The sequence below is a fragment of the Callionymus lyra genome, chromosome 19 (assembly GCF_982586985.1).
Source record: "Callionymus lyra chromosome 19, fCalLyr1.hap1.1, whole genome shotgun sequence".
Lineage (NCBI taxonomy): Eukaryota > Metazoa > Chordata > Actinopteri > Syngnathiformes > Callionymidae > Callionymus > Callionymus lyra.
The window spans coordinates 8,352,990-8,380,676 of record NC_141836.1 but is presented as its reverse complement, the minus strand read 5'-3'; the positions used below and the strand labels follow the sequence as shown (position 1 = coordinate 8,380,676).

Here is a 27,687-nt window from a genome sequence, read left to right as displayed (position 1 = left end):
TTTTCTTATTGTTATTTTCATAATCATGGAACTATATTTATAATTGATTCATTCAAAATTTAAGATTTTACACATAGCGTTTAAGATTATTATTGAAATTATTCAAAAATAAATGTTCTAAATTCAATATTATTTAATTCGTAGCCCTTTAATTTCAATATGAAAAAAGTTCCAGACGATAACGTTGCTTCAGAATCGAACCATGACCCGCCGGTGGTTCTACGTCGTCACATGATCGCGTGTGCGTCCTGCGATTGGCTGAAAGATTCTCTACTGGTATGGTCTGGTGACACCATTATTACCATGATTTTTATAAATGGAATTTTAACGACTATAAATTAAAATGTATTGAAGGTAGAAAATGCACTTTTGAATTTTTGAAGATAGAAAAACAGTTTATATGTGTTTAAAATAAAAATCATTTTTTTAAATTCAATGATTAAAGTAAACAAAAAACGTATATTTTCAACATAGGAATTATTTAATTTGATAAATAAAATAAAATAAATTCAATTTAAAACATTTTCAACATTTGAAATGTGAAGTTCCTTCAATCTTCTGGTGGCACTAATGCACTGCCATACATTGTGCAATAAAGCAACACGATGCAAGATTGAGTACATTTGTTTCTGGCTCCCCCTACTGTTCAACGGTCTCCAGCGACCACATTTATTTACGAAACAAGAAAAGTGTTTCCGATCTTGGATGATTCAAAAAAAAAAAGAAGATTCTCTGTAGTTCATTCATGATGGAAATGAATGTAACCGCCGTCTCCGCCACAGAGTTTTCTACTCAAAAAGAAAGTGTAAAAAAAACAAACATGTCCTTTTTTGTTGCTTCTAAACCTGATTTTCTCCGGACAAACATTGTGGATCGACTGGAGCAGGAAGACTTTCCCTCGCGGCGTCTTCCTGTGTGTCGGCGACGCCTTAATCCCTTAATCGAGGCTAATAGACCAGAGATCTGTAATCACTTCACCGCTGCATTTTATTAATTAAAGTCCGGCGTATCAGCCGTGAAGCGTAATAAAATTGTTCACAAAATTGAGGATTACAATGTTAAATCCCTGCGGGCCAGATGTGGGGGGACATGAGGGGGGGCAGGGGGGGTTCTGGGAGCAGATTAAGGAGAAAATCCCAGAGGACGGCACTGCACCGTCTCTGCAGATTAGAGGTTTGTGTGGACTCAACATGCTGTAATCCAGCGATTAGCTGATATAATCACCTGTAAATACACCTCAGGCCGGCGCCGCCTCCGCCGTCCATCTAACCAGTTCTCGGATACTACAGGCTTTACTGCTTTTTTTTAAAAGACATATTGTCCATAAAAGTACATCAGAATATTAATCTTGCATTTTAATTTTTTTAAATATTGAAACTTTTCTTTTTTCAAAAATAAAATGTGCCTTTTTTTTAAGCATTTAATTATAATTTAATGTAATAAACAGTATGTTAAACATTATTTTTTCTTTTAAATATTAAAAAAATAAATATTTTTACACAGTTTCATATTGTGATTCCAATAATTGAAAAATACATTTTCTAAACTCAGTATATTTTAACTTGTAGTCATTGAAATTCAATTTAAAACTGTTATACCAACAATTTCATACTGAATTTTATAGGATATTAGTAAATATGTATTTTTTAATTACTGGAGTTACAATATCAAACTCCATGTGTAAAGATGGCAACTTTTATTTAACATATATAAAACATTTCACTTTGAATTTGAAAGGCTAAAAGGTGTTAAATGCAATATTTAAAACCATATTTATTTATTCTATTTATACTATATTGCAATATTTTTTAACTTATTTAAATGTGTACTTTTATATACATTAATTCTATGCATTATTTAAAACATTAGTTATTTAGTGTATTTATACTATATTGTACTATCTTTAACTTATATATATTTATATTTATACTTTTTTATATACATTTACTCTATGCTTTTTTTTAAACGGTTGCCAAGCAACCAGTTTCACTGCTGTTTTTCTGTGCAATGACAATAAAAGAAAGTCTTAAATTAAATAATACAAAAAAATAAATAATTATTTAGTTATAACATTAAAATATATGTGTAAAAAAAAGGTAAATATTCACATTTAATTTACTTATTTTAATACATTATTGAATTAAAGTATTTAATAAAAACAAATCCAACCTTTTTCATGTTAGATATAGAAAATAATAAAATATGATGCTTAAAAATCTTGACTATTATTTTAATAAATCATTTAAAATGAAAAATGATGAATTGAATATTCAAAACTCTGACGACGTCTGCATTTATACGGCTTTAATTTCCTCATTTCAATCCATCACAAAATGTTCCGCCATAAGTATTTTTAAGACACTTTCATTCATGGATACACAACTGAATTACTAACACACGATGTACAAACGACGGGGGGTTCACACAATATAAACAATATATTTTATATATAAAAGGGAAAAATAAATATGACACGTAGAGTAAACAGTATTTTTGGGGGGAAATGTTTGGATCAGTGTGAATGTTTTTTTTTTTAGTGTTACTCTAATCCTCCCGCGGACCCACAACAAAAACTACACACGGTGTGAACGTTGGTGCTACTTTGTGCGCTTTGTGTAGTGCAGGAAGTTCAGTCGATCGACGGGTAAACAGTTCGACGAGGAAATGGCAGAAGTTCCACAGAGAGAGGAAGAAAACTTTGGTGGTGAAAACAGTTTTTCTTTGGGTGTGATAGCGTTCACGGGAGGTTCAGTCGAGGACACACATTCGTACACAACATTCACCAGAACACCTTTTAAGTGCACACACACACACACAATATTACACACACACACAACTCCTGAGTTTTCCTCCAAATCAACGAGGAAAACTGTGCAATTCCATCTTCCTCAGAATCAAAACCACGGCGGCGCCTTTTTTTCTTTTTTTTCATTTCATTTTCTAAAGTCCGGGACCAGGATGTCGTCGACCCCTCGAGGGGTCGGGACCTCGGAAGTCCCGCCTCTGAGCCGCCACTCAAAAGTGCAAAAAAACAGTCGGTGTCCTCGGGGTCTCTCCGTCCCCAGGGGAAGACGTGCAGGGACGAGGATGCAGAACCTGACGGGGATGGAGAGACTAGGGAGGAGGAGAAAGAGTGCATTCGGGTCTCAGACGAAACCGAAGGAGGAGAAAAGTTCCGAGCGCCGCTGCCGTCGCTCCGGGTCGGGAAGACGTCGAGGTCACACTTCGCTGCGGACGCAAAGAAGAACCCCATCAGTGTTTGTTTTCAATGTTTGTAAACAGTTTTTAAATTAAAATAATATATAATATATAATATATATAAATATTTAAATAAATCTTCACTCAGACTCATTAAAGTTTATGTAATTTAGATATTTATTGATGATTTAAAATCCATGTCTACAGTTAAATTAAACCATCCGGGGTCGCGACCTTTTTATCGTGTAAATTTACGATCGTTTCCCGCCAAATTAAAAGTCTGTTTGACAGATGAACTGAAGCCGACACGGTTCACACTTCCATAAAATCTATTAGAGGACATCAGGGAAAAAAATAGAACATGAAACCAATTCAATTTTAGCTTAAAAAAAATAGTATATAATAGTTTGAATCTTCCAAAAATGTTTGTTCTTTAGACTATATTATACATACAAATATTCAGATTATAAATACTACTAATAATAATACAAATAAAGTTTTTTTTAAATGCCATTGGAGGGTAGAAATAAACGATCAACTAATAACTAATAATTGTATAGAAATGAGGCTTTGTCGTTTCTTACAGTAGGAGCTCTGCTGACATCTAGCGGCAGGAGTGTAGAATGCAGCCTGTAGCTATGAACTGGCGAGTCTTTTTTTCCAACTTGATTTTATTACCGTGATTCATGAGTTGTTTTATTTATTTATCATTTTTCATTCATTTGAATATTTATTATTATTATATTTATATTATACATTTTATTATATATATACTGTATCTGTTAATATAATGTGTATTTATGTGTATTATTGTTTTATTATTGTTATTTTATATGAACTGTATCTGTGATTATAATGTGTATTTATGTTCATTAGTTTTATAATTGTTTTTATTATTGTTATTTTATATGAACTGTATCTGTGAATATAATGTGTATTTATGTTTATTAGTTGAATAATTGTTTTATTATTGTTATTTTATATGAACTGTATCTGTGGATATAATGTGTATTTATGTTTATTCGTTTTTATAATTGTTTTATTATATGAACTGTATCTGTTAATATAATGTGTATTTATGTTTATTAGTTTTTAAAATTGTTTTATTATATGAACTGTAACTGTTAATATAATGTGTATTTATGTTTATTAGTTGTATTATTGTTATTTTATATGAAGTGTATCTGTGGATATAATGTGTATTTATGTTTATTAGTTTTATTATTGTTATTTTATATGAAGTGTATCTCTTAATATAATGTGTATTTATGTTTATTAGTTTTTATAATTGTTTTATTATATGAACTGTATCTGTTAATATAATGTGTATTTATGTTTATTAGTTTTTATAATTGTTTTATTATATGAACTGTATCTGTTAATATCATGTGTATTTATGTTTAATATATTTTTGTAACAACTTAAACCTCACATCAATCAAGCGACTATGAAAGACGAAAGACTCACGATGCGGTCAGTGTGGAGTTCAGGACCATGGTGGTTCTGATCCGGTACAGCTGGGCCAGCGTCAGCTTCTTGTGCGGCGTGGGCGACTTCCTCTTGGCGGGTGACGTCCTCCCCGCAGACTCGTCCTCCGTGTCCCTGCGGGTCGGGGACGAGGCGCCGCTGTGGCGTCCGTCTCCGACCCGGTGAGCCTCCGCCCGCAGGAGGGCGGCGAGCAGCTTGTCGGGCGGGTGGTTCTGGTAGGTTTCCCGGCCCAGCTCCGACAGGCTGCGGCTGAGGGGCAGCGTGTCCGCGGCGTCCCTGCGCTGTGATTGGTCGAGGGCCTCCGTGTTGAGGGAGCGCGAGTGGGTCAGGGGGGTTCTGGGGCGCAGGCGCTGGAGGAGGTTGTCCTCGGAGCGGGACAGAGTCTGCGAGGACAGCGCCGGTAACGGGTGCGACCTGGGCTGAACGTGAGGCCGGCGCCGAGGTTTACAGGACTGGACCACGGAGACCTGCGACCCGAGCGAGGCCGAGTCCTCCTCCTGCAGGTCCGCGTCCTCCTCCGTCTCCTCGCCGTCGCTGGGCGGCGCCGGCTCCAGCTCGCGCAGCAGAGACACGGGCGAGAGCGTCCCGTAGGCACTGTCCATGGAGAGCGAGCGGCACTGAGGGTCCAGCTCCTCGCAGACCTCCAGGTACAGGCCGGAGTGGGTTCTGTGGGGGCTCCTCTGGACCTCGGAGCCCTCGGACAAAGTGGACACGTTCAGATCCGAGGTTCTGGTTTCGTCCAAGTTCATGTTGGCGTCGGGAGACGCGTCGGTCGGATCGTCCACGTCCATCACCGACAGAGTCTCGGTGGAGCCGTCTGATTGGCTGAAGACACACAGACGCACAAACATTAGGCTTCGACACATAAACGTACACAAATGTTTATGTGTGTATATATATATATATGTACACACGCTCAAATATACACACACACACACAAATTTACATCTATGTTCATGAACACACACATTCATACAAAGTTCATGAACACAAAAAAACACACAAACGCACACATTCATAAACATAGAAAACTTCATATACATATACACACACACACTCAAACACATGTACAGACATGTTCATAAACACACAAATCCATACACGTTCTTAAACACAAAAAAAATCATACACGTTCATAAACAAAAACAAACGCATACATACACGTTCCTGAACACAAATAAACACACATATACATAAACGTCCACAGACACACACAAAAACACAAACGACACACATTTATACACACAAAGAGATATTAGTTAATATTCTGTCACACACACAAACACATTCATAAATAAACATGTGCATGCACACATGCTCACACACACACACACAAATACATACATACAGAAACATGCACAGAAACAAAAAAACAGAGAAACAAATACACACATTCACACACACATACAGAAACACACACACATACATACAGAAAAAAACACATAGATACAGAAACACATATATACACTCATACAGAAACATACACATACATACAGAAAAAAACAAACAAATAGATACAGGAAAAAAACAAACACATAGATACAGAAAAAAACAAACACATAGATACAGAAAAAAACAAACACATAGATACAGAAAAAAACACAGATACAGAAACACACACATTCATACAGAAACATACACATACATACAGAAATAACACAAACACATAGATACAGAAAAAACACATAGATACAGAAACACATATACACTCATACAGAAACATATACATACATACAGAAAAAAACACAAACACATAGATACAGAAACACATACACACTCATACAGAAACATATACATACATACAGAAAAAAACACAAACACATAGATACAGAAACACTCATACAGAAACATACACATACATACAGAAAAAAACAAACACATAGATACAGAAACACATACACACTCATACAGAAACATATACATACATACAGAAAAAAACACAAACACATAGATACAGAAACACATACACACTCATACAGAAACATACACATACATACAGAAAAAACACAAACCCATAGATACAGAAACACACACACACTCATACAGAAACATACACATACATACAGAAAAAAACACAAACCCATAGATACAGAAACACACACACATTCATACAGAAACATACACATACATACAGAAAAAAAACACAAACCCAGATACAGAAACACATACACACTCATACAGAAACATATACATACATACAGAAAAAAACACAAACACATAGATACAGAAACACATACACATTCATACAGAAACATATACATACATACAGAAAAAAACACAAACACATAGATACAGAAACACACACACATTCATACAGAAACATATACATACATACAGAAAAAAACACAAACACATAGATACAGAAACACACACACATTCATACAGAAACATACACATACATACAGAAAAAAACAAAAACACATAGATACAGAAACACACACACATTCATACAGAAACACACACACATTCATACAGAAACATACACATAGATACAGAAAAAAACACACACACATTCACATTTTTTTTTTTTCCGTTTTTATTTCTATTTTATTTTATTTTTTATTCTATTTTATTTTGTTAATAGTGTCAATTTCTAATTTTGTAAATAATTTGTATATTTTTAAGATCGTTTTTATTTTATTTTGTATTATCTCTTGTACTATTTCTTTCTCCTTGCACTTTATTTTCTTCCAACTGCGCTGTTGTGAAAGTGTGTTTCCCCTCTGGGGATGAATAAAGCCTTTCTATACAGAAACATACACATACATACAGAAAAAAACAAACACATAGATACAGAAAAAAACACATAGATACAGAAACACACACACATTCATACAGAAACACACACATACATACAGAAAAAAAACAAACACATTGATACAGAAAAAAACACAGATACAGAAACACACACACATTCATACAGAAACATACACATACATACAGAAAAAAACAAACACATAGATACAGAAAAAAACACATAGATACAGAAACACACACACATTCATACAGAAACATACACATACATACAGAAAAAAACAAACACATAGATAAAGAAAAAACACATAGATACAGAAACACACACAAATTCATACAGAAACACACACATACATACAGAAAAAAACAAACACATAGATACAGAAAAAAACACATAGTTACGGAAACACACACACACTCATACAGAAACATATACATACATACAGAAAAAAACACAAACCCATAGATACAGAAACACACACACATTCATACAGAAACATACACATACATACAGAAAAAAACACAAACCCATAGATACAGAAACACACGCAGAAACACACCTGGAGTTGTGCGACTCTTTGTGTCTGAGTGCAGGTGAGCTGGAGTTGCTGCTCTCGTCCTCGTCCTCCTCTTCGCCCCGAACACACATCTGCAGCCTGGTCTTCTCCTCCGTCTGCAGACGCTGCAGCTGGTTCTGCTCACACACACACACACAGCGGGTCAGAACACGACGGGCCACATTTTTAAAAACCAAAACAAATCCAGAACCCGGATCCGCACCTGGACGTTACAGATGGCGTCCACCCAGCTCCGCCCCTGGGTGGCGCTGTTGGCCTGGAAGGTGTAGGCGGCGACGGCGCTCTTGAACTCGTTGAGGTAGACGAGGATGAAGGAGCCTGTTTCGGGTCAGAACCGTCAGCGACTTCTCGCCTCACCACAGAACTCCTCCACTCACCCGGGTCCTTCAGCTCCTTACACACCACGTTGTGCAGCATCAGCGGCTGACGGATGACCTTGACCTTCTCCACCCGCTTCACCGGCTTGGTGACCAGCAGCAGGTCCGTGAACAGGAAGCAGTAGACGTCCATCTGCGGGGGTCAGGAGACACGTCAGCTCAAGAGAACACGTGACGCCGGACCGGGTCGACCCACTCACCCGGCTCTCCTTGCCCTCCTTCATCCTCAGCGCCCCCTCCAGGTGGAGCTGACGCGTCTCTTTAGGACTGACTCCTCTCATGGGAGCCATCAGGTCGAAGTGGCTGAACTCTTTCAGGATCTGCAGGACAGAGTTTTTTTTACTTCTACTTTGAAGTACTTGTTCCTCCTGTAGTAGTCATTCAGAGCGTAATAATAATACACATACACAACATCACAATACAAAATACAACATAATACCTTACACATATTATACCAGGTAACAACACTGTACAGATCACTTTTTACTTCTACTTTGTGGTACCATTTCCTCCATTGGTAGTAATTAAGAGCGTAATAATAATATTCTAAACTGAAATATCACAATATATATTCTTTTCATGAAACCATTCATATATTTTAAAAGGGAACGACTGTATAGATACTTTGAGTAGTAGATTTTCCAGATACTATAACAGGTAACAAAACCATATAGAATGTTTTTATTTGTACTTTGTAGTAATTTTTTTCTTCTGTGGTAGTAATTAGGGGCGTAACAAAAATATTTATACACTTAAATATAACCATATATATTTTTTTTCATGACAATGTTCAGATATTTTAACAGGTAACAACACTGTGTATATATATTTTCTTTCTATTTCGTTGTACTTTTTAAACCAGAGGGAGTAATTACAGGCGAAATAAAACTATTTTACATCACAATATATATATTCTTTTCATGATACAGTATAGGTACAAGGTACAAGAGAGTATTGACATTTTAAAATTTTATTTTGTAGTACCATTTAAAGCTGTGCTAATAATTAGTATATACTACCACAGGTCACACAATATTTTTTTTAGGTATAACAGGTAACAATAGATTAGACTATAGATCTTTTTTATTTCTACTTTGAAGTACTTTTTACCTGTTGTAGTAATTAGGGGCGTATTTAAAATATAAATACAATTAAATATCACAATACATATTTGTTTCATGATACTATTCAGATATTATAATAGGTTATAATAGTATTTTGTCCATCTGTGCTGGTAATTAGGCAGTAAGAATATTTTTTCCACGATACTGAATCGATGTTAATTAAACAGTACTTTATCATTTTTAAATCAAATACTTCAATTTTTTATTTAAAATCAACATGGAAATATTAACGCAGTTTGTTGGTTAATTTTTGTGTTGCAATTACACTTCCGGCAACCTGTGATGACTGAGGACAAGAGGATACAGTCGACTCCAGCAGCTTTTAAAGCTGATGTTTGGACATATTTCTCCAGAGTAAAGTACAATAACTACAAATAAATCCTCGTTACTACAGTACGACCACACATCGCATCGTTGACCTTGTATCGTAGATTCTTCCCAACACTCGTAACAAGGCGGTGAATAAGTGACTCACCTTCTCCACCTCCTCACTGCCGCCCTCTACAGCCTCGTAGGACTCGATGCGGGCTGAGATCGTGGCCAGTTTCTGCTGCTCCTGACGCTGCAGCATCTGAGAGTCCACGCTGTTGATGAAGCCCTCCACCGACGCCACCTGCAGGCCACCGTCAGTACACGTCAGTACGACCAATCGGAAGGCATAATGGTGGGGGGAGGAGAGGGGGGGTGGTTACCATGGCGCTGACGATGTCCCGGGCTGACGGGTCGTCCGTCTTCTTCAGCACGATCTTCAGCAGCAGCGGGTACTTGGTGAGCCTCTGGTGAGGTTTGGCCAGCATGTCGGCCAGCTTCAGACGGTTGCACTGCTTGTGCGTCTCGGCCCACTGTCGGGTCAGAACGCGGGTCGAGGGTCAGAACACGAGGATCGACGAAGAAGAGTTTTCAAACACCGACCGTGATGTAGGTCCTGAAGAGCTCGTTCTCCCTGAGCAGCGACCTCATGTACTCCATGCACGCCTCCTCCTCCATGCAGTAGCGGATGTACGGCTGGAACCTGGCGCCGAACTGAACCCACAGACCCGGGTTAGAAGACCCTTCTGACCCGGCAGAGAACCGACGACTCACGACTCACCGTGCTGAAGCCCTCCTGCAGGTCGGTGGGGTCCAGAGGCAGGCGGGCCTGACGGGCCTTCTCCAGCACCGTCAGCATGACCTGGTTCCAGAGCGAGGTGTGCAGGTGCAGGATCTCCTGGATGTTGCTGAAGAGTCTGCCGGGGTCCACCTCCGTGAGGAGACCACTGTCCTGGAGGTTGAGCAGGCCCGACATGAAGAGCTGGAGCACAGAGGTCAACAGGTCATGTGATGGTCAGACAGATGGAGGTTGTGACAAATACAAGCAGTAATTAAAGTACTCAGAGAGCGCAGACCTCAATAAGACAATTACACATGAGATTTTTGTTTAAATATATATCTTATAACCTACATTATTCTATATAATTAAACCAATATAATAAACCCTACTTTTATTTTGTTTGATCAAATTGACAAATATTTTCACACTAAATTACATTGTTTATATAATTTAACCAATATCGTCATATAACATTTATTTTTTAATATAATTTAAAGAATATTATTCTTCTACATAATTAATCAATATATTTATACTAAATTAATCGTTTAATATAATTTAAACAATATTATATTTACCACATAATTAATCAATATATTTATACTAAATTATTTTTTAAATACAATTTAAACAACATTATAATTACTACATAATTATTCAATATATTTATACTACATTTATATTTAATTTTATTTAAACAATATTGTTTTTAACTACATAATTAATCAATATCTTTATGCTACACTTATTTTTTAATATGATTTAAAAAGTATCTTCATCCTACATACATGAATTGACATCTCTATCATTTAGCAAATATCAAGAACTAATATTTATTTATTTCAAATTTAGCATCTTTTCAGCATTGACAGTAATGAGCTCAACCGTCCAGCAGGTGGCAGTAGAGTCTTTATATCCGTCTTCAAGTTAGTTTAACTAACGGGCAGATGTAATTATTGATGATAAAGTAGTTGAACTATAAGTATTATTATAATAGTTAGTAATATAGAAAACTTATTTACTGCATCACAAATGTACCTCAGTGATGACTCGCAGCTTCCGGATGTACGTGGCTTCAGTCTGCAGCAGCTCCCACACCGCCTCCTGCTGGTGGACCTGGCGCCGCGTCAGACCCTGGAGGATGAAAATGTAATGTAGTACTTTTGACATAAACTAGGAAGTACACAGTGGAAGTATATCATCAGAACATCGAGTAGTTGAATAGAACATTTCAAATGTTGATTATTTATTTGTTCTGACATTATGTTGCGTTTATTAAATAATTTAATTCAATAGTTTTATATTGAGTTGAATTTTCCTGTATTGAATAATTGAACTCGATAATTTGTATATTGAAAGGTTGAATTATAAAATTTAGTTCACATTTTTTTTATTTTTTAGAGTTTGACAGGAAATATAATTAAAATGATTCTGCAATAATATTCTTAATTATATATGTTTAATTATTAGCCTTTTAAATTCTACGTTGGCGCTATTATAGCCACGTGTGTGTACGTGTGTGTGTATACATGTGTGTATGTGTGTGCATCTATTTGTGTGTGTATACATGTGTGCATAGCCACTATTATCGCCACATTTTCAGTCGTTAAAAAAATCATTCAAATAAGAATTCAAAGCTTGAATCACTAAATGTTCCGACGACACAGACACGTCCAGAGACATGAAGGAGCTGAAGGTCGTCAGGGTCATTAGGGTCAACAGGGTTAGACACTCAGACGTTGGTGATAAAATCCTCACTTTGCTGACAAAGTTATGAAGCAGTAAATTCCAGAAGTATCTGTGCAGTTATGCAAGTGTTACAGTACACGTGTCACTGACATCACAACAAGTGCCAGGAACTTAGATAAGAAGGTGAGACTCGGAGCAGGAAGTTCCCGACAGGTGGACTTGAGTCGGAACACAATAGAATCTTTACAAGTTAAACACATTCATTAGGAGATAAAAATCTATTTTTTAGTGTCATCACTTTTTTTAAATTGAGGAAAATCATTTTAATAAAAAGTATGTTCAGTATTTTTCTTTTAAAACTTTAAACTCTCATTTAGAAAGTCAACATCTCCACTAACACAACATTTATCTCCATTAAAATAATGTATTATGATTTATACACACACATGTATACGTGTGTGAACATGTGTGCATGTGTGTACATGTGTGTGTATACATGTGTGTGTGCGTTGTGTGTACATGTGTGTGTACATGTGTGTGTACATGTGTGCATGTGTCACCTCTGGGTTGTCCAGCAGCGACTGCCAACTTTCCTCCAGATCTTCCTCCTCGTCCTCCCAGGAGTCGTGGTGGAAGGAGAGCTGGTGAGGAACCTTTGGGAACCCGAAGGTGGTGTAGGAGTGAAGTTTACTCTGCAGCTGCTCCAGCCGGTCCACTTCCTGTCGGACAGGAAACACAACCATTAGAACACAGGAAGAAGACCTGGAGAAACTCTACTAATTTTTAACAAAAAAATAGGTTTGTTTCTTGGTCTCTGGTTTATGTTTGACATTCAGTGGTTGACATCTAACGACCCTCCGTGTCACAGTGTGACCTCTAATGGACCTTCAGAACCTCAGCAGTGGACAGAAGCCGCTCCAGGACTTTTGTTCCTGCTGTCAGCGCTCGTGTCGTTATGGAAACCACCCGGAGCTCCAGGGACCCCCGGGGACAAAAGGAGGACGGGCGGAGGTGGACGGAGGGGACGCGGGTTGAAAGGGAAGCGAGCTAGCCGGGGACGCGTGGAGGTGCTGGTGTCACAGAGGTCCAGATCTTCAGCCAGAACTTTGGTCCTGCTGGGGTTAAGAAGGCGGAGCCACGATGACAGGTGAGTGACAGACTCTTGTCTCCGTCTTGACATCTGCAGCGACCTCGGCCCGGGACAAAGACAGTGTGTGTGTGTGTGTGTGTGTGTGTGTGTGTGTGTGTGTTTCTGTCCAAAGTACAGCTGTTCCTTGTGGCGACATCGACGACAAAACGTACTGTTTACCTTAAAGTCGGCCATTTTGTGCGGCAACCAAGTTAAGAAAACCTTAGTTTGTACTTTTACTTTTTAAATTTACTTTATTTTATTAATCTATTTTTATTTAATTTGTATTAATTTTATATTCCCTGATGCCACCGCGATAAATTCCAGTGTAAACAACAACGGAAATAAAAGTATTTTCCGATTCAAATCGTGATAGTTTTGATATCCAAGATGGCGGCTTGAGCCCGCGGGAATAGGGCTTATTTGGATCCCGATATCTGGGACAATAATAACACGAAGTGATGAACTGATAAAAGTTTTAAGAGCAAGTTTTCGACATAAAAACTTCCCAGACTACATAAAAGACACATCAAGGGGGAAAAACCGCATCGGAGCTAAAGGCTAGTCGAGCTAAATGCTAAAAAGGGGAAAACAATTCCTGCTTTAACCCCCGTTTTGTCACTGGGTCAAGGTGACCCGGAGGTTACAACAAACATTGGACAATAATCGATATAATAAATGATAGAGGGAGACGACAGGAGTGACCAAATGAAAACTCATGAACTCAAAATTATTGTAACTTTCCACACTTTCTACTTTACTCTGCACTTAACTGTATATTTATTCATGTTTAAAGTTAATTTATTAACTTTTCTAAGTTTAATGTTACAAAACTGTACCAAAAGCAAATTGCTAGTCGGTGGACACTTCACCGACGATGGCAATACAAATAATTCTCATTAATAAACAGATTAAGGAAGGTTTGACATATTTCTTCCATATTTAACGACCAGCAAACGAAAGTAAATTAATGAAAATCTTAAGGAAATATATTAAATAAATCTCGACCTTTTTCCAGAAGTGAACTCGCCACCACGACACCCTGAGCTGAGGCACCTGATTCTGGGCGACTTCCTCCGAGTCCCCGGGTTGAGACGTCATGACTCTCGAGACGAAGACAAACCCAGAGGGACGAGACGCTGGAGTCGACCTGAGCTCATATACACCAGAGCCGCCTTTCATCTGACATGAAAGACGACTCTGGGTCTGCAAAGGACGCGCGTTCGTTTCATTGTCACTCAAACCGGACTCGTTTTTATTCAGCTAAATCAAGTAGATTTAGAAATAAATGATTTTAAATTAAATAATATCGTTTGGAAGCTAAAATAGTGTAATAATAATGAGGTTTCTGTACTTTAATGTACCGTTTACTGTGTGTTTTCTGCTTTATTTTGTGTATATTTTAGTTATTCTATTAAGAAAAAAGAAATGTTGGTTAATAAATAGGAGTTTTAAGTTCAGATTTTCTTTTCTCAGGGGCCATTTTATACAGTGGATGATGCAAAAAGTGTATAATATTGTATAAAAAAGTGTGTTTGTATCACATTATTATATCTATATATATTTATTGTGATACAAACACTTTTCTTGTTAATATTCTTATGTTTACTTATATCCACTTTAGTCTTCAAGGAGCAAAAAATGAAAATAAAAACCACAAAGGCCAAGAACGAGTTATAAAAATCAATGACTAAAACAAAAATCCTATAGTCATGTTAAGAGAAAAGTCATGAATAATATTAATACATATTTAGTTCATAATCGATTCTCATTTCATACTAATATATTTAATTTTATTAATCTCCGTTTATTTTGTTCACATTTTTTCATTAATCAGCAGCTTCGTTATTCTGTAATCCAACGCAAAAAAAATAATTATGTTTTGTGTTTACAAAACTGGTCTGATTCCGATGACCTTTGACCTCACGAGGGCCACATCAACACAGTGTCTGGTTTAAAAAGAGCTGATGAAGTTCACGAATGAACGAGGACAAGAAGGAGTGACCCGAGGACGGGGTCACGGTTTCTAAAAACCCTCGATCGGCGTCGTCGAAAGCCTCACCTTCCCGAAGGTGCCGGCGCCGGCGTTGGAGCTGAACAGCACGCTGAAGCGGCTGGCGGCCCGGTTCTTCCAGCTCTCGGGGACCCCGGCGGAGCTGGGCAGAGAGCCGCCCGTCTGCCCCAGGGAGTCCGGCGTGGGGATGTTGGCCTCCCCCAGGAACTCGGTCATGTTCTTCCTCCGCCGCGCCTGACCCTGCAGCGGAGACAGAAGACGTAAGACAGGAAGTAAACATCCCCGACGTCACGGCTAACATGGTCCAAACAGGAAGCGCTTCCTAAGAGGGAACGCTCATTACATCACGACCATAACACCCCCCCCCCTCATCTATTGTTCCCCCGTCAGCGACCCTCCACTTTACGAGTCGCAGCAGAGCAAACAAACACACTCTGTATCTGAGGAAGCACTTGTTTCGAGCGTTGCGAGGAATCCAGCGGCGGGGGGTCAGCGACCATCAAACACCGGTGACAGGGAACCAAACATTCCAGGAGGTCGAGGCTGAAACCGACCGACAATTCCAATCAAATTCTTTTAGGAAGCCCCCCCGCTGTGAGGTGTACTTATGGCAAATATATGTGGTGCTAACATGCTTACACGGGGGGGTCGAAGGTTACATTTCTCAAGGGGCCACGTTATGTACCTCGACTGTTGAGCCAAAACAAAGACTTAGAGAACAAAAAAAGTAAAAGAAAAAGAAAGAAAAAAAAAAAACCCCAAAACATTTCAGTTATGACATTACTTGTGTAATTGTATTTAAAAGATGTAACATATAAATATATTAAACATAAAAATGCATAAATATTAAACGTATAAATAACATTTTCTTCAAATATATATATGTTTTTATTATTTTGAGGGACAAAAGTCACCAAAAGACAAAACAATCTGATTATATATAGATTAACAGAATGTAGTCGCCTTTAGAAACATTATCTACATGATCAGTCTAATAGTTTTATTTTTTTAGAAGAGAGAGGGAGAGAGAGAGAGGAGGAAGAAGAAGATAGAAATGGTGTGATGGATGAGCGCACACGTTTACACCAGGAAACGAGCAGAAACAAAAAGTAAAACTAAGTAATCTGGATTTTTTGGGGGGAATTTCCCAAAAGTTGGTCAAGAACACGGGAATTTTGATCTTGAGGAAATAAAAACAATGTTTCTTTACCCGTCTACACTTGTTAAAAGTTTAATTTCAATGATTTATTTCTGCTACAATTGATTTAATCTCCTAGAAGCCTCAGGCAAACATGCCATAAAACTGTTAAAACTGTATTAAAATCAATGTAACTAAGACACAGAAGCAGCTGAAGCAGGAAACTTACATGCATGTCGAGATCAGGACAGAAAACTAAAAGCGCCGCAGATTAAAACGGTAAAAGTCTGAAGACGGTGAAGCTCACCATGGACGCCAGCGACGTGTCAAGAGAAAGAAAAACCATCCTAATCCTCAAGTCAGGTTCACGGGTCTGGATGTAGTCGAGCATAAAATCCCCACAACCGTCGGCGTCACCACCGGACGACCCCCAAATATCCCTCCATCCAGAGAGTTTCCAGCTGAGAGGACTCGTCCAGACTCGGGCGCTCGAGCTGCTCGCGTTACAAGGAGTGAAGTCATAGCAACCGTCAGGATCCGGCCTTTTTCAGCGGAGCAGGAAAGAGGGGGGGCAGTCGGAGGGGGGGGTGGATACTGACTTTTTCAGACCACTTCTCTAAAAATGGTACCGGAGCTGATTTATGTGAGACAATGACCATGTTTAGACTGACTTTCGACTGATTCATAGACATCGTCTGAAGCCGTGTACGATCTGACAAGAGAGGTCACGTTCAAATCATAACAATAACAAACTCTAGTTACGTTTTATCGTAAACAAACTATTTGTTTTTATTCAGCGTCTATAGAAAGTTGTACTGTAGACTTCGGGGAAATTGGGTTTCCAGTTTATAGCAGACGATAGTATCATAAAAACAAGAACAAGAACAAAGTCCAAATAAAAGAACAAAGTGCAAATATAAAGAATATAGATCAGAGGAAATGCCACAAATAAAAGATACAAAGATTAACATATAATAACCAGAATAATAAAGTCTAATAAGATGAGGAATGAATGACATGCTAACCCACATGCTAACTACATTATATGCCATGATTTCCAAAAGAAAGACTTGGAAAAATACATTAAAAAAAGAGTCTTCATATGAAGGATAGAAAAATTAAATAGAAACCAGGACAAAACAGAAAAATTATGTTGTCATAGTAATCCAGTGTCAGGTGTTGTGTTATTAATAAAAACCTTAATTTGAAATATAAATACCACATGAAAATATTTAGTTTTTTTTAAGGATTTTGAGGGACGAAGGCAACAACTAAAAGTAAGTAATAAATAACATTCTACAGTCATTATATGGTTACATTTTATAACATAAACTATTAATTCCTCCAGCATGTGTAGAAAATAAGTTTAGTTACGCTGCGACATTAATAAAAAAACACATATTCACATATAAATTTGATGTCAAATAAATTACTTTTAAAAGTATTCTGTGATACAGAAACAAACTAAAACGACAAAATAGCAACAACCATAAATCTGGTTATGTTAAGAGTTGAATGAGTAATAAATAACATTCAATAAAATGACCCTACAGTCATTCCATAGTTTTATTACACAAACTATGTATTTCTTCAGCATGTGAACCTTTTCCTATCGACAAGATCTGATGAAGTTTATCTGAAGTATATTCGTAGCTTTAGAGCTAACGGAGCTAAAGCAAATGCTAAAAAAAAGTATTCGATTTTTATCATAATAAACATCATAATAGCGAGGGTCTCGTCATACCATAACCATAAAAAAAACAAATGCTGCGCCGCTCACTTCTGACGAAAAACACAAACGACGAGGCAGGAAATTCTTCTTTTGTTTTCACTCTCGAGTACATTTACAGTCACGGTCTGGAACAGCTTCTCCAGGAAGAGAAGGATTACACAACTGGCTTCATAATAAATCACACTTGCATTCAAAAAAAAACACAGACAGGAAGTTGATCAACTGTTCCAACATCTTAACAACATTTGAAAGATGATGAAACTGTGATTCTGAACTTTGATTATTTGAGTTTCTACTTTAAATCACAAATAATTTAACTTTACTATTGTTTCCTTCAACTATGTTTTCGTGTCGAACCCGCGACCGAGGCAGAGACTCTGAGTGTCCGCTGGAGTTAATGATATCATGCTGCTATCTTATCACGCGCTGCTTGTGGTGTTAACCTTGGCCTGGAATCGGGAAAATCTATAAATGGGAGGATTTGTATGAAAACGGGAGGACGACCCCCTGAGTGGTACTGCCTTTATGTTCCTGATAACAAGTCTCTTGATCAGGAGAGTTGATTAACGATGGGAAACCCAGCACCGACCGACGGTCACGGGTCCGAACACGGAAACGAGAAGGACCTCCTCCTCCCGCGGCACGTTTTAAGGCGGGTCGGACCACCGAAGACCACAACAAGCTTCAGCCAAAAACAATGGGAAGGAAAATCAACAGGGAAGGAGAAAAATAGAAAATCTTGCACTAAAAAAAATCATTCATTTGAGAATAGAAAGCAGTAAAACAATAAAGTAAACACTAAATAATTGACCAGGAAATGGTTTAAACTGACAATAAGTAGCGGCTATTAGCAGATAATATTAGCGTTCAGAGATGCTAATTCTGCTAACTGGCTATGAAATAGTATTAGCGTTCAGAGATGATAATGTTGCTAACTGGCTATGAAATAGTATTAGCGTTCAGAGATGATAATGTTGCTAACTGGCTATGAAATAGTATTAGCGTTCAGAGATGCTAATGCTGCTAACTGGCTCTGAAATAGTATTAGCGTTCAGAGATGCTAATGCTGCTAACTGGCTCTGAAATAGTATTAGCGTTCAGAGATGATAATGTTGCTAACTGGCTATGAAATAGTATTAGCGTTCAGAGATGCTAATGCTGCTAACTGGCTAGGAAATAGTTTCACCAAGTTGTTGACAAATCCTTTAACTAATATTAATATTTGGTGACAATATTATACTTGTTAAATGGATACTTAGATGGAACATTTTACCACATGAATGTAGCTCATATTCTAGCACAAAATAAAAGTAAAAAATGTTTGCACAATGTAAAAAATAAACTAACAAATGTTTTCTGTAGATTAATGTTTTTTTTTTGGTATAAATTATTTTACCATTTTATTTATTAATCCTTGTGTTCTTTTTAAAAGAGATTTACTCATATATTTATTTTGTAATTAAATAAAATTAATATTAAATTATTAATTTCCTTTTTTTGTATTTTATTGTTCGATGTAGTCGACCTTGTCGATAAAGAGATTCTATTCAAACATGATCATGTGATTCAACTTTCAAAATCACGCTGTCAATCACAATACAGATCAGCCATAACTTTATGACCACCCACAGGTCATGAAGTGCATTGGAAAGTTATGGATTCTTAAGGTGCTGACCACTGCAGACAACGACAAAGCATCAACGCGGAACCTGATGATTCTGAGATATTATACATAAAGTAAGGACAACAAAAGTGAAACATAAAGACCCAAACCTGACTTGGGCTTCCGTCCCGCTCTCACCTGAAAGTCAGAGGGCGACGTGGGCTCCAGGATGTGAGTCTCAGGGATGACCAGGTCCTCGTGCAGCAGGTCCCAGCTGCGCCAGGACGTCAGGCGGTGGAAACGTACCATTTTCCCCTTGTTTTTGCTGTTCTTTTTAAGGTAAAGTAGATCCGGGTGTCAAGAGGAGTCCATGCCGGGCGAGTGTGAGGCTGATCTGATCAACGGTCGCTCACAAGGTGTGTCACCTCCAGACTCCTCAAGCATCTGCAGCCCGAGGCTCCGCCCACAACACACGGAGGCCAGATAGTCAGTCTAAAGTCAGGCTAAATTAAGTCAGTGGGGAACAAAGGTTTCCCCCCCCCCCCGAGGGTCGTCCAGAGGTTTCCCCCGACAACACCAGCAAGTGTTTTTGGTTCCTCTGACACCAGACATTAGATTTAAATATAGTTTTACTAAACTCTTGATACTTTTAAACTACAGAGAATGATTCAAAGTGTTAACTGAATGTTAAATAAAACTATTGTTCTTTAGAATAGCACCGAGACCTCACATACCTCTGCCAAGGAGCTCATATCGCATGACTTTATAAAATAAAAAATAATTATAATAAATTAAACCACTTGTTGTTGTTTTTTTATGTTGCTAGTTCCTAACATCAACTAAATCATACAAGTGAATGAAAACCTTCCTTTATGTCTGGGTCAAGGTGACCCAAAGGCCCGAGGCCTGTGTTGTCTCTGGGTCAAGAAGGTGAACGACCTCCACCACTGCAATTGTATTCATGGAAGCCAGGAAGGTCCATCACCTTAACAACCCAAGGGATACCACAAACACATTTTTGGGGTCACTTTGACCCTGGGATAACACAAGGGTTAATACAGACGTACCTACAGAACCAAATAAAACAAAAAAGTATATATATACTGAAATGTTTATTCTTATTTCTCATTAATATATAATAACATTTAATCGGTAATTAATTCATTGATCGTCTACAACACTTATTTCTTTCACATAAAATAACTTAAATTCACAAAAAACTAATTAAATGAATCATGGCTAATTATTTAAATTAGTTATTAACTTTCATCTCAATTCATCAGTTTTCTATCGCCGTGTATCACTTTAAATTAATATCTACAAAACCTGTGTCAGCGATTGAGCCGATAAGTGATATGTTTTATCTCCAGGGAAGAATCATGCCGATACATTCAAACTCTCGAAAGGAATGTCGTGGCGAAGATAAGCCACTGAACGACGCGACGGCGTGAAAGCAGTGATCATCGCTGATACTTGTCGCCTCATTAACAAACTGTAGCGACTGTTCAAAGTGGCCTCATTACCGGAGGTGACGGGACAACAGTGGACACTGTGAAGGACAATCACAGCCACATCCACACTTGTGTACTGGGGAAGCAACCATTACACCAAGTGTTATAAGAGCAGATATATATAACAAGCTTCCCGAAGAGGAACTTTGGCTCATAATTATTGAGCTTATCCAAACTTTTATTGCCGCCGACATGCTTGATATAAATCAAAACCAAGCCTTTGATCGACCGTCAACCAAAGTCCAACACTTCAAAAAGTCAAATGTGGACTATGAGGTTGAGGAGATAATAAAAGAATGTGCTTTATATTCGTGTCAAGTTAGTTATTAGCCTCATTATCTAATATCACGATAAGATTGTTTGCTCGGTTTCGTTTCATTTTAGTTTCTATGAAACACAAAACGTAAACACAATTGTTATACTTTGTCATCAGTGTGGGACCTAAAGTCTTCACTAGGGGTGTATAATGGTTAGAATCCCTCACGATACAGGGTCAACGATTCATTGCGATATATCATGATAATGTACTAACAAGTATATATGTGTAGTATTGTCGAGTATTTGACTTGCAGAATTTACAGACGACATTCAAACCAAAATATGTCCAAACATAAGCTTTAAAAGCTAATGGGTGTCCACTGTATCCTCTCGTCCTCAGTAATCACCAGGATCTCGGAGGGTTTTTATTGTTCATATAGCTCCGGAGGAAATAATGACTGCTGCCATCTAGTGGCCGGAAGGTTAATTGAAATACAAAAATGAACAAATGCTCTAAATATTTCAATTGTAAATAAAAAACATAATTAAAAGTAGGCGTTTTTATCTGCAACAATCCGGAGATACAATATGTATCATACAGAGGCAGCAATATGATATATGTTGATAGTGTAGTAACAAGTATATATGTGTAGTATTGTCGAGTACTTGACTCTGGTGTTGTAGAATTTACAGACCACACGACTCTTGACGAAGTCGTAACTGCTTTCATTTGTTTTCAAACCAAAATATGTCCAAACATCAGCTTTAAAAGATGCTGGAGTCACTGTATCCTCTCGTCCTCAGTCATCGGAAGGATTTCAATTATTTCTCTGCGGAAACTGTGACATTCACACCATGTTTTCAAATTGTGAAAATGATACGAGTTAAATTAAAACAACAGTCATTCGTGGCTATTAATAACCGCACCTGTCGTACAGTATGAAGTATGAACCTGAAGCTAAATTTAGATTTTGTTCCAGTAAACGCAACGTAACACTCGATCTGAAGTTCCCGCTCACAACCTATTGAATCACCTGCTTTTTGTTCTAGAGCAAATAACTTTATGACGGGACAGAAAAAGCGTGAGGAAATTGAGGAAGTAAGATTTAATACTACAATGGAAAAAGCGTTGAGTTATGAGTTTCTTTAACCCTTTGATGACGATGACTTTGTCAGTTTATATAGTGTTGACTCTAATTAGACATGAAGAATACAATTTTAAAAATGACGTTACATTTTTTTACATCATAAAAATCTATCCAGGACTTAAATTGTTGTCGAGAATTGAGTTTCTAATTTTTTGTAGCTCCTGTGGTAAATTAAACTAGTTTTCCTGTAAACCTTGTGTTATCTCTGGGTCAGGGTGACCCGAAGGCCTGGAAAAAAAATGTGTTTGTGGTATCCCTTGTGTTGGCTCCGTTTCAAGATAAACCTCCACCACTGCAAATGTATTTATGGAAGCCAGGGGGTGGGGTGAGGTCGTTGACAAGGGATACCAGAAAACACATTTGTTTTCAGGCCTTGGGGTCACCTTGACCCTGAGACAACACAAGGGTTAAGATGTATCGACTGAAACATGTGACAGGACACTGAACGACCAGTGTTCTGACGGATATTAAAATAACTTTCAGACTCACTTTCCAACTCAATGCACACCCTGTCACAGCTCACTCCCTCTCAGTGAACTCATCACAACAGCGTTGGACGTGTGTGTTCAAAAGGGATATTTCACCACTCTTACTGAGAATCCTGCGCTACCGTGTTTGACTCCGTGTCGTGAAGAGGCTCAAACTCATAAAAGTATGTGAACAGTATAAACGGGAAATCCTATGAAACGAAACGTCAATTATTATAAATGCACTGGTTTACAAGTAACTCGTCCGCGAGTCAATGACTCACTCCAACGACTCCCCCGGGTTCACCCTCAGGATGTTTTGCTGCCAGACTATGGTTTCTGTCAAGTCTGGATGAAAAAGTCGCGTCGCAGCAGTTCTCAGGGACCGTTTTCTCTGGAACTGAAAGTGAGGCTTTATTACGGCAGTAAAGCTCAAAGTCTGGTGTGATCAGGTTTGATTTAATAAAACAGTAAAACTAACGCAACAGGTCGGAGTTCGTGCGTTTGTTTTCTTCTTCCATAAATGGAAGTCTGAGGTAAGATTTTAGACTGAATCAAAGCGGCGGCGAAAATCCGGTCCAGGAGTTTTCGGGCGAGGACGACCGACCGTAAAACCGTCCGACCTCTAGTAAAGAGCGAGGCATGTGTCCTAACAGGAGCCGTCGTCATGGCGACCCCCGGAGAGCCCATGTGAGACGGGGGTCTATAAACAACTTCTCTAAAAATGGGGTCGAACCACAAGAGCCGTCGCGCTGGAGGACAAAAGTAGAAACGGACTTTAACAAGCTTCCACGAGGGCGTCCGGGGCGAGTCTCGCCTCTGAGCGAGGACTTGACGGGAAATGTCGCTCGAAGTCCTTTAGCTCAGCTCATCGGGGGCGAGTTAATATGTGAACATCCTCGTTAAAAATCATGACTTCAATAGGTTCAATAACGTTTTCAACTACATTAAATACAACAAATGTCAAAGACATATCAATAATAAATTAATTAATATTGTCAAAATAAAAACTATTAAATAAAAAACTATATTATTAAGTAAGTAAGTAAGTAATTGTTATTTGTATAGCGCTTTTCCAGACAAGGGTTACAAAGCTCTTGAACAATCAAAACAATATTCAATAAAGTATATACTTTAAAGGTCAAGATAACACTGATAACACAACAGGAGTTCCAGAAAATCAAGGAAAAGCCTGATAATAATAATAACAACAATAATAAGACTTCTTACAATCAATAATACAACATACTAGCTTGTTAACTGCATCACCAACTGTAATAAATAAAGTTAAATCCAAGTTTCCTGCTGATCTTGACGTCACAGGTGAAACTAAAAGGCCGTAAAACGAGCCATTAAATAAGGAAGTGTGGAACTATTTAGCATTGAAATGATCAACACCTTTTACAGTCACCGCAGGAAGCAGCGCCCCCGTGTGGACTGATGGCGAAAGTGACGCTGTGCAGAGTAAAAACCCACAATAACAACCGCACAGGGGGAACAGATACTAGATAGTAAACACACATGTGTGTCTGTAGACACTAACAGTGACTTTGTTTTAAAAATGTCAGCAGATTAATTCTGTAAAAAAAAAGATCTGATATGTTCCCCAGATTGTTGATCAGCCTTGATCGCCCTCTAGAGGCCAAAATGAACAACAATATTTACCGCTACAGATCTCTCTTGATATCAAACCCGTGAGAAGAGAAAGTGGTCTCCGGACTCACCAGTGGATCGGGACTTTCCCTGCGACCGAGGGACCCGTGTTCTGGCCGGTCCGGGGTGAGGATGTATGGACTCCCCGAGGGCTTCATGTTGGGCAGGCTGAGCGAGCGCAGGTCCTTCACCCCCTGCTCCACCTTCAGCTCGTCGCCGGGCCGGGCTTGACACACAAACATAGATGCAATTATGAGTCAAAAGTTTTGGTTCCAATGATCGTCGTCATGTTTAAATCTAACTGGTGAAGCAACAACAAACCAAACACATGCCAACGTGACCCAGAATAACCTGAAATGATGGCATAATATGAAGGAAACTGTAGCAGAAATTGTAGTAGTAGTTGAGACTGGACATAAGAGAATGAATATTATTGTCTAACACTGAATTATTACAGCATTAAAACCAGATTTTCAAAAATCATCACCATTTCTGGCACTTATATTTTATTCCCTTTAATGCATGGATACATTGTGTCTAAAATTAAATGTGTAACAATTAAATGTCACTAGATATTTAGTGTAAACAATTTATTGTAAAAAATAAAAAAAATGTAAACTTAAAATAAATCAGTTTTAACATCTGAACAAGGAGAAGAAATCGATCCATGTAGTCAGTTTTCTTTACACTGAATTTATTCATATTTACATTTAATTTGTGCATGAATTGTTTTTCTTAACATTGATTTTCTTTTCACACGTTGAATTTAAAACTAAATCTAATACATCCAATTAAAAAAATTGAATGTTATAAACACAACAGTGCGAGGAATTTGATTATTTTCAAATTTATAGCCTTTTTTTTTTTAATGCTGATAAAATGCAGTGTTAGAAATGTATATTCAAAAGTCTGATGGCAAACTTCATCTTTCATATCCACTGTGTCATAAATAAAAACTAGTAATAATGTCATAAAAATGAACTATATGGCACAGACTTGAATTAGACCTTTACATAATATTTGTATTTAAAAAATGCATTGCAAACACGCATAAAAAATTGATTTTGTGTGTTCAAGAAAGCTACTGGGAAGAGGTAACATGCTAAAAATAGCTAGCAACGTGCATCTATGCTAACGATAACAGATTTAAACACATCTGAAAGGATCATTCAAGATGGAGGATAAGTTGTAGCTAATGTAGCTAACTTTTATTAAAGGTGTAGCCAATTGATTTTTATAAAATAGCTTGAATTGTTGAGCAATTTCAGAGGCTAAAAAAAGAGCTAAATGCTAACAAGCTAATCAAGTTGAAAACAGAAGAACTAACAAAACATTAGTGACTTTTAGCTAACGTATGTGAAGTGCTAACGATTAGCTAAAGCTAATGTTTACATGCTAGCACAGCGGGGGAGCTAGCATGGTCAAATTGAAACGTAGTAGTCCGGAACTTCCCGTCTCTCGGGTCATGTGACCGAGCAGCCGTTCAGGACTGTAACCGAGTCGTCACGGCGACCGCCTCGATAGAAAACCAATTAGCCCCGGCAGCGGGTCTTCTATTCCCGGGCCTGAATGGACCTTTGACGGTCCGGCGGCGACAAGTGTTGCCGCGGCACAGTTCCAGTTTCCACTCAGAGACCCGGTCTCCGTGTCAGCGCGTTGCTAAAGAGCACGGCGGCGGCGGCGGCCGACTGATGCCGGTCTCCATGAGGCGGACGGATCGGGTTAAGACCGGACCTGAACAGGAAGTTCAAGGATCGCGTTCTTCCCGTGGTTCCGGCCGATGAGTCGAGTGAAACATTATGACCACTTAACGGCGGTGGCGTGAGAAGGAAGCTAAATGAACCGTAACATTATGACCATCATCTATAAATTAAGAACCGGGTTCACCTTTGACCTTGAGATAGTGTCCTCCAAAACGATACGCCTCAAAGTTGAGCGACAGCGGCGTGTTGGACTGGTCCAGGAACAGGTCCACCCGCGACAGCTCGATGCCGTTCCTCTCAAACACCGGTCCCAGAACCTCCCTGTAGGGGGCGACAGAGGCAGGTGAGTTCGACCGAAGCCACACCTGAGCGATGGAGAGACCGACCTCAGGGTCTTCTTCTTCACGGCAGGAACTATCTCCGTGTTGATGTCCACACTCAGGTCGAACTTGAGGCTGAAGCACTCCTTGCTGGGGTCCTGTAGGGGGCAGCAGAGAGGCTGTGTTAGCGAAAAATCACTTAGAAAATATATTTGTTTTGGGTTTATTTTCAGTATTTATAACAAGTTCAACTCCAAATGTGCTGTGTATCGGATTTTCTTTTATTTGTCCTATTTTTTAATGTGATAAAACTTCACCAATACTAGCACTGCTATTTTTTCTCTTGAATATATGAATAAATTCTGTGTACAAATTTAAGTTTAAAAATTCTATGTAAAAAAAACATTTAAAAATGTAAAATTAAATAATTCAAGGAGAAGCAATCGATCCATGTTGTCAGTTTATACTGCGACGACACAAGATAATTAATAAATTAAAAAAACAAAAATCACAAGAATTTCTTAATTATACTGAATTTCCTACACTGAATTTATTTAAATTCACATTTTTACATTTAATTTGTGCATGTTTTTTTTACACGTTAAATTTTACACTAAATCCTTTAATACAGTTATTTTTAAATGATTGCAAAAAATACAACAATGCTGGGAATTTGATGTTTTTTCAAATTCAAAGTCTGATTTTCTATGCTG

At 38.1% G+C, this 27,687-nt stretch overlaps 1 protein-coding gene across 3 annotated transcripts in view; it reads right to left on the bottom strand.

The window, feature by feature from the left end:
* Positions 1-2,289: 2,289 nt before the first annotated feature.
* The window catches only part of plekhg5b (pleckstrin homology domain containing, family G (with RhoGef domain) member 5b), a 64,182-nt gene continuing 38,784 nt past the window's right edge, over positions 2,290-27,687 (bottom strand). For all 3 annotated transcript variants that reach the window (XM_087781211.1, XM_087781213.1, XM_087781212.1), the window contains 16 exons: positions 27,041-27,132; positions 26,839-26,975; positions 25,023-25,177; positions 15,490-15,681; positions 12,859-13,017; positions 11,648-11,743; positions 10,610-10,810; positions 10,432-10,542; positions 10,212-10,361; positions 9,995-10,132; positions 8,596-8,715; positions 8,396-8,528; positions 8,221-8,336; positions 8,001-8,134; positions 4,666-5,511; positions 2,290-3,228 (listed from right to left, as the gene is read on the bottom strand). In XM_087781211.1, the coding sequence (XP_087637337.1) occupies positions 3,219-3,228; positions 4,666-5,511; positions 8,001-8,134; positions 8,221-8,336; positions 8,396-8,528; positions 8,596-8,715; positions 9,995-10,132; positions 10,212-10,361; positions 10,432-10,542; positions 10,610-10,810; positions 11,648-11,743; positions 12,859-13,017; positions 15,490-15,681; positions 25,023-25,177; positions 26,839-26,975; positions 27,041-27,132 (2,790 nt within the window). In that variant the 3' untranslated portion in view covers positions 2,290-3,218. The remainder of the gene's footprint in view (positions 3,229-4,665; positions 5,512-8,000; positions 8,135-8,220; positions 8,337-8,395; positions 8,529-8,595; positions 8,716-9,994; positions 10,133-10,211; positions 10,362-10,431; positions 10,543-10,609; positions 10,811-11,647; positions 11,744-12,858; positions 13,018-15,489; positions 15,682-25,022; positions 25,178-26,838; positions 26,976-27,040; positions 27,133-27,687) is intronic.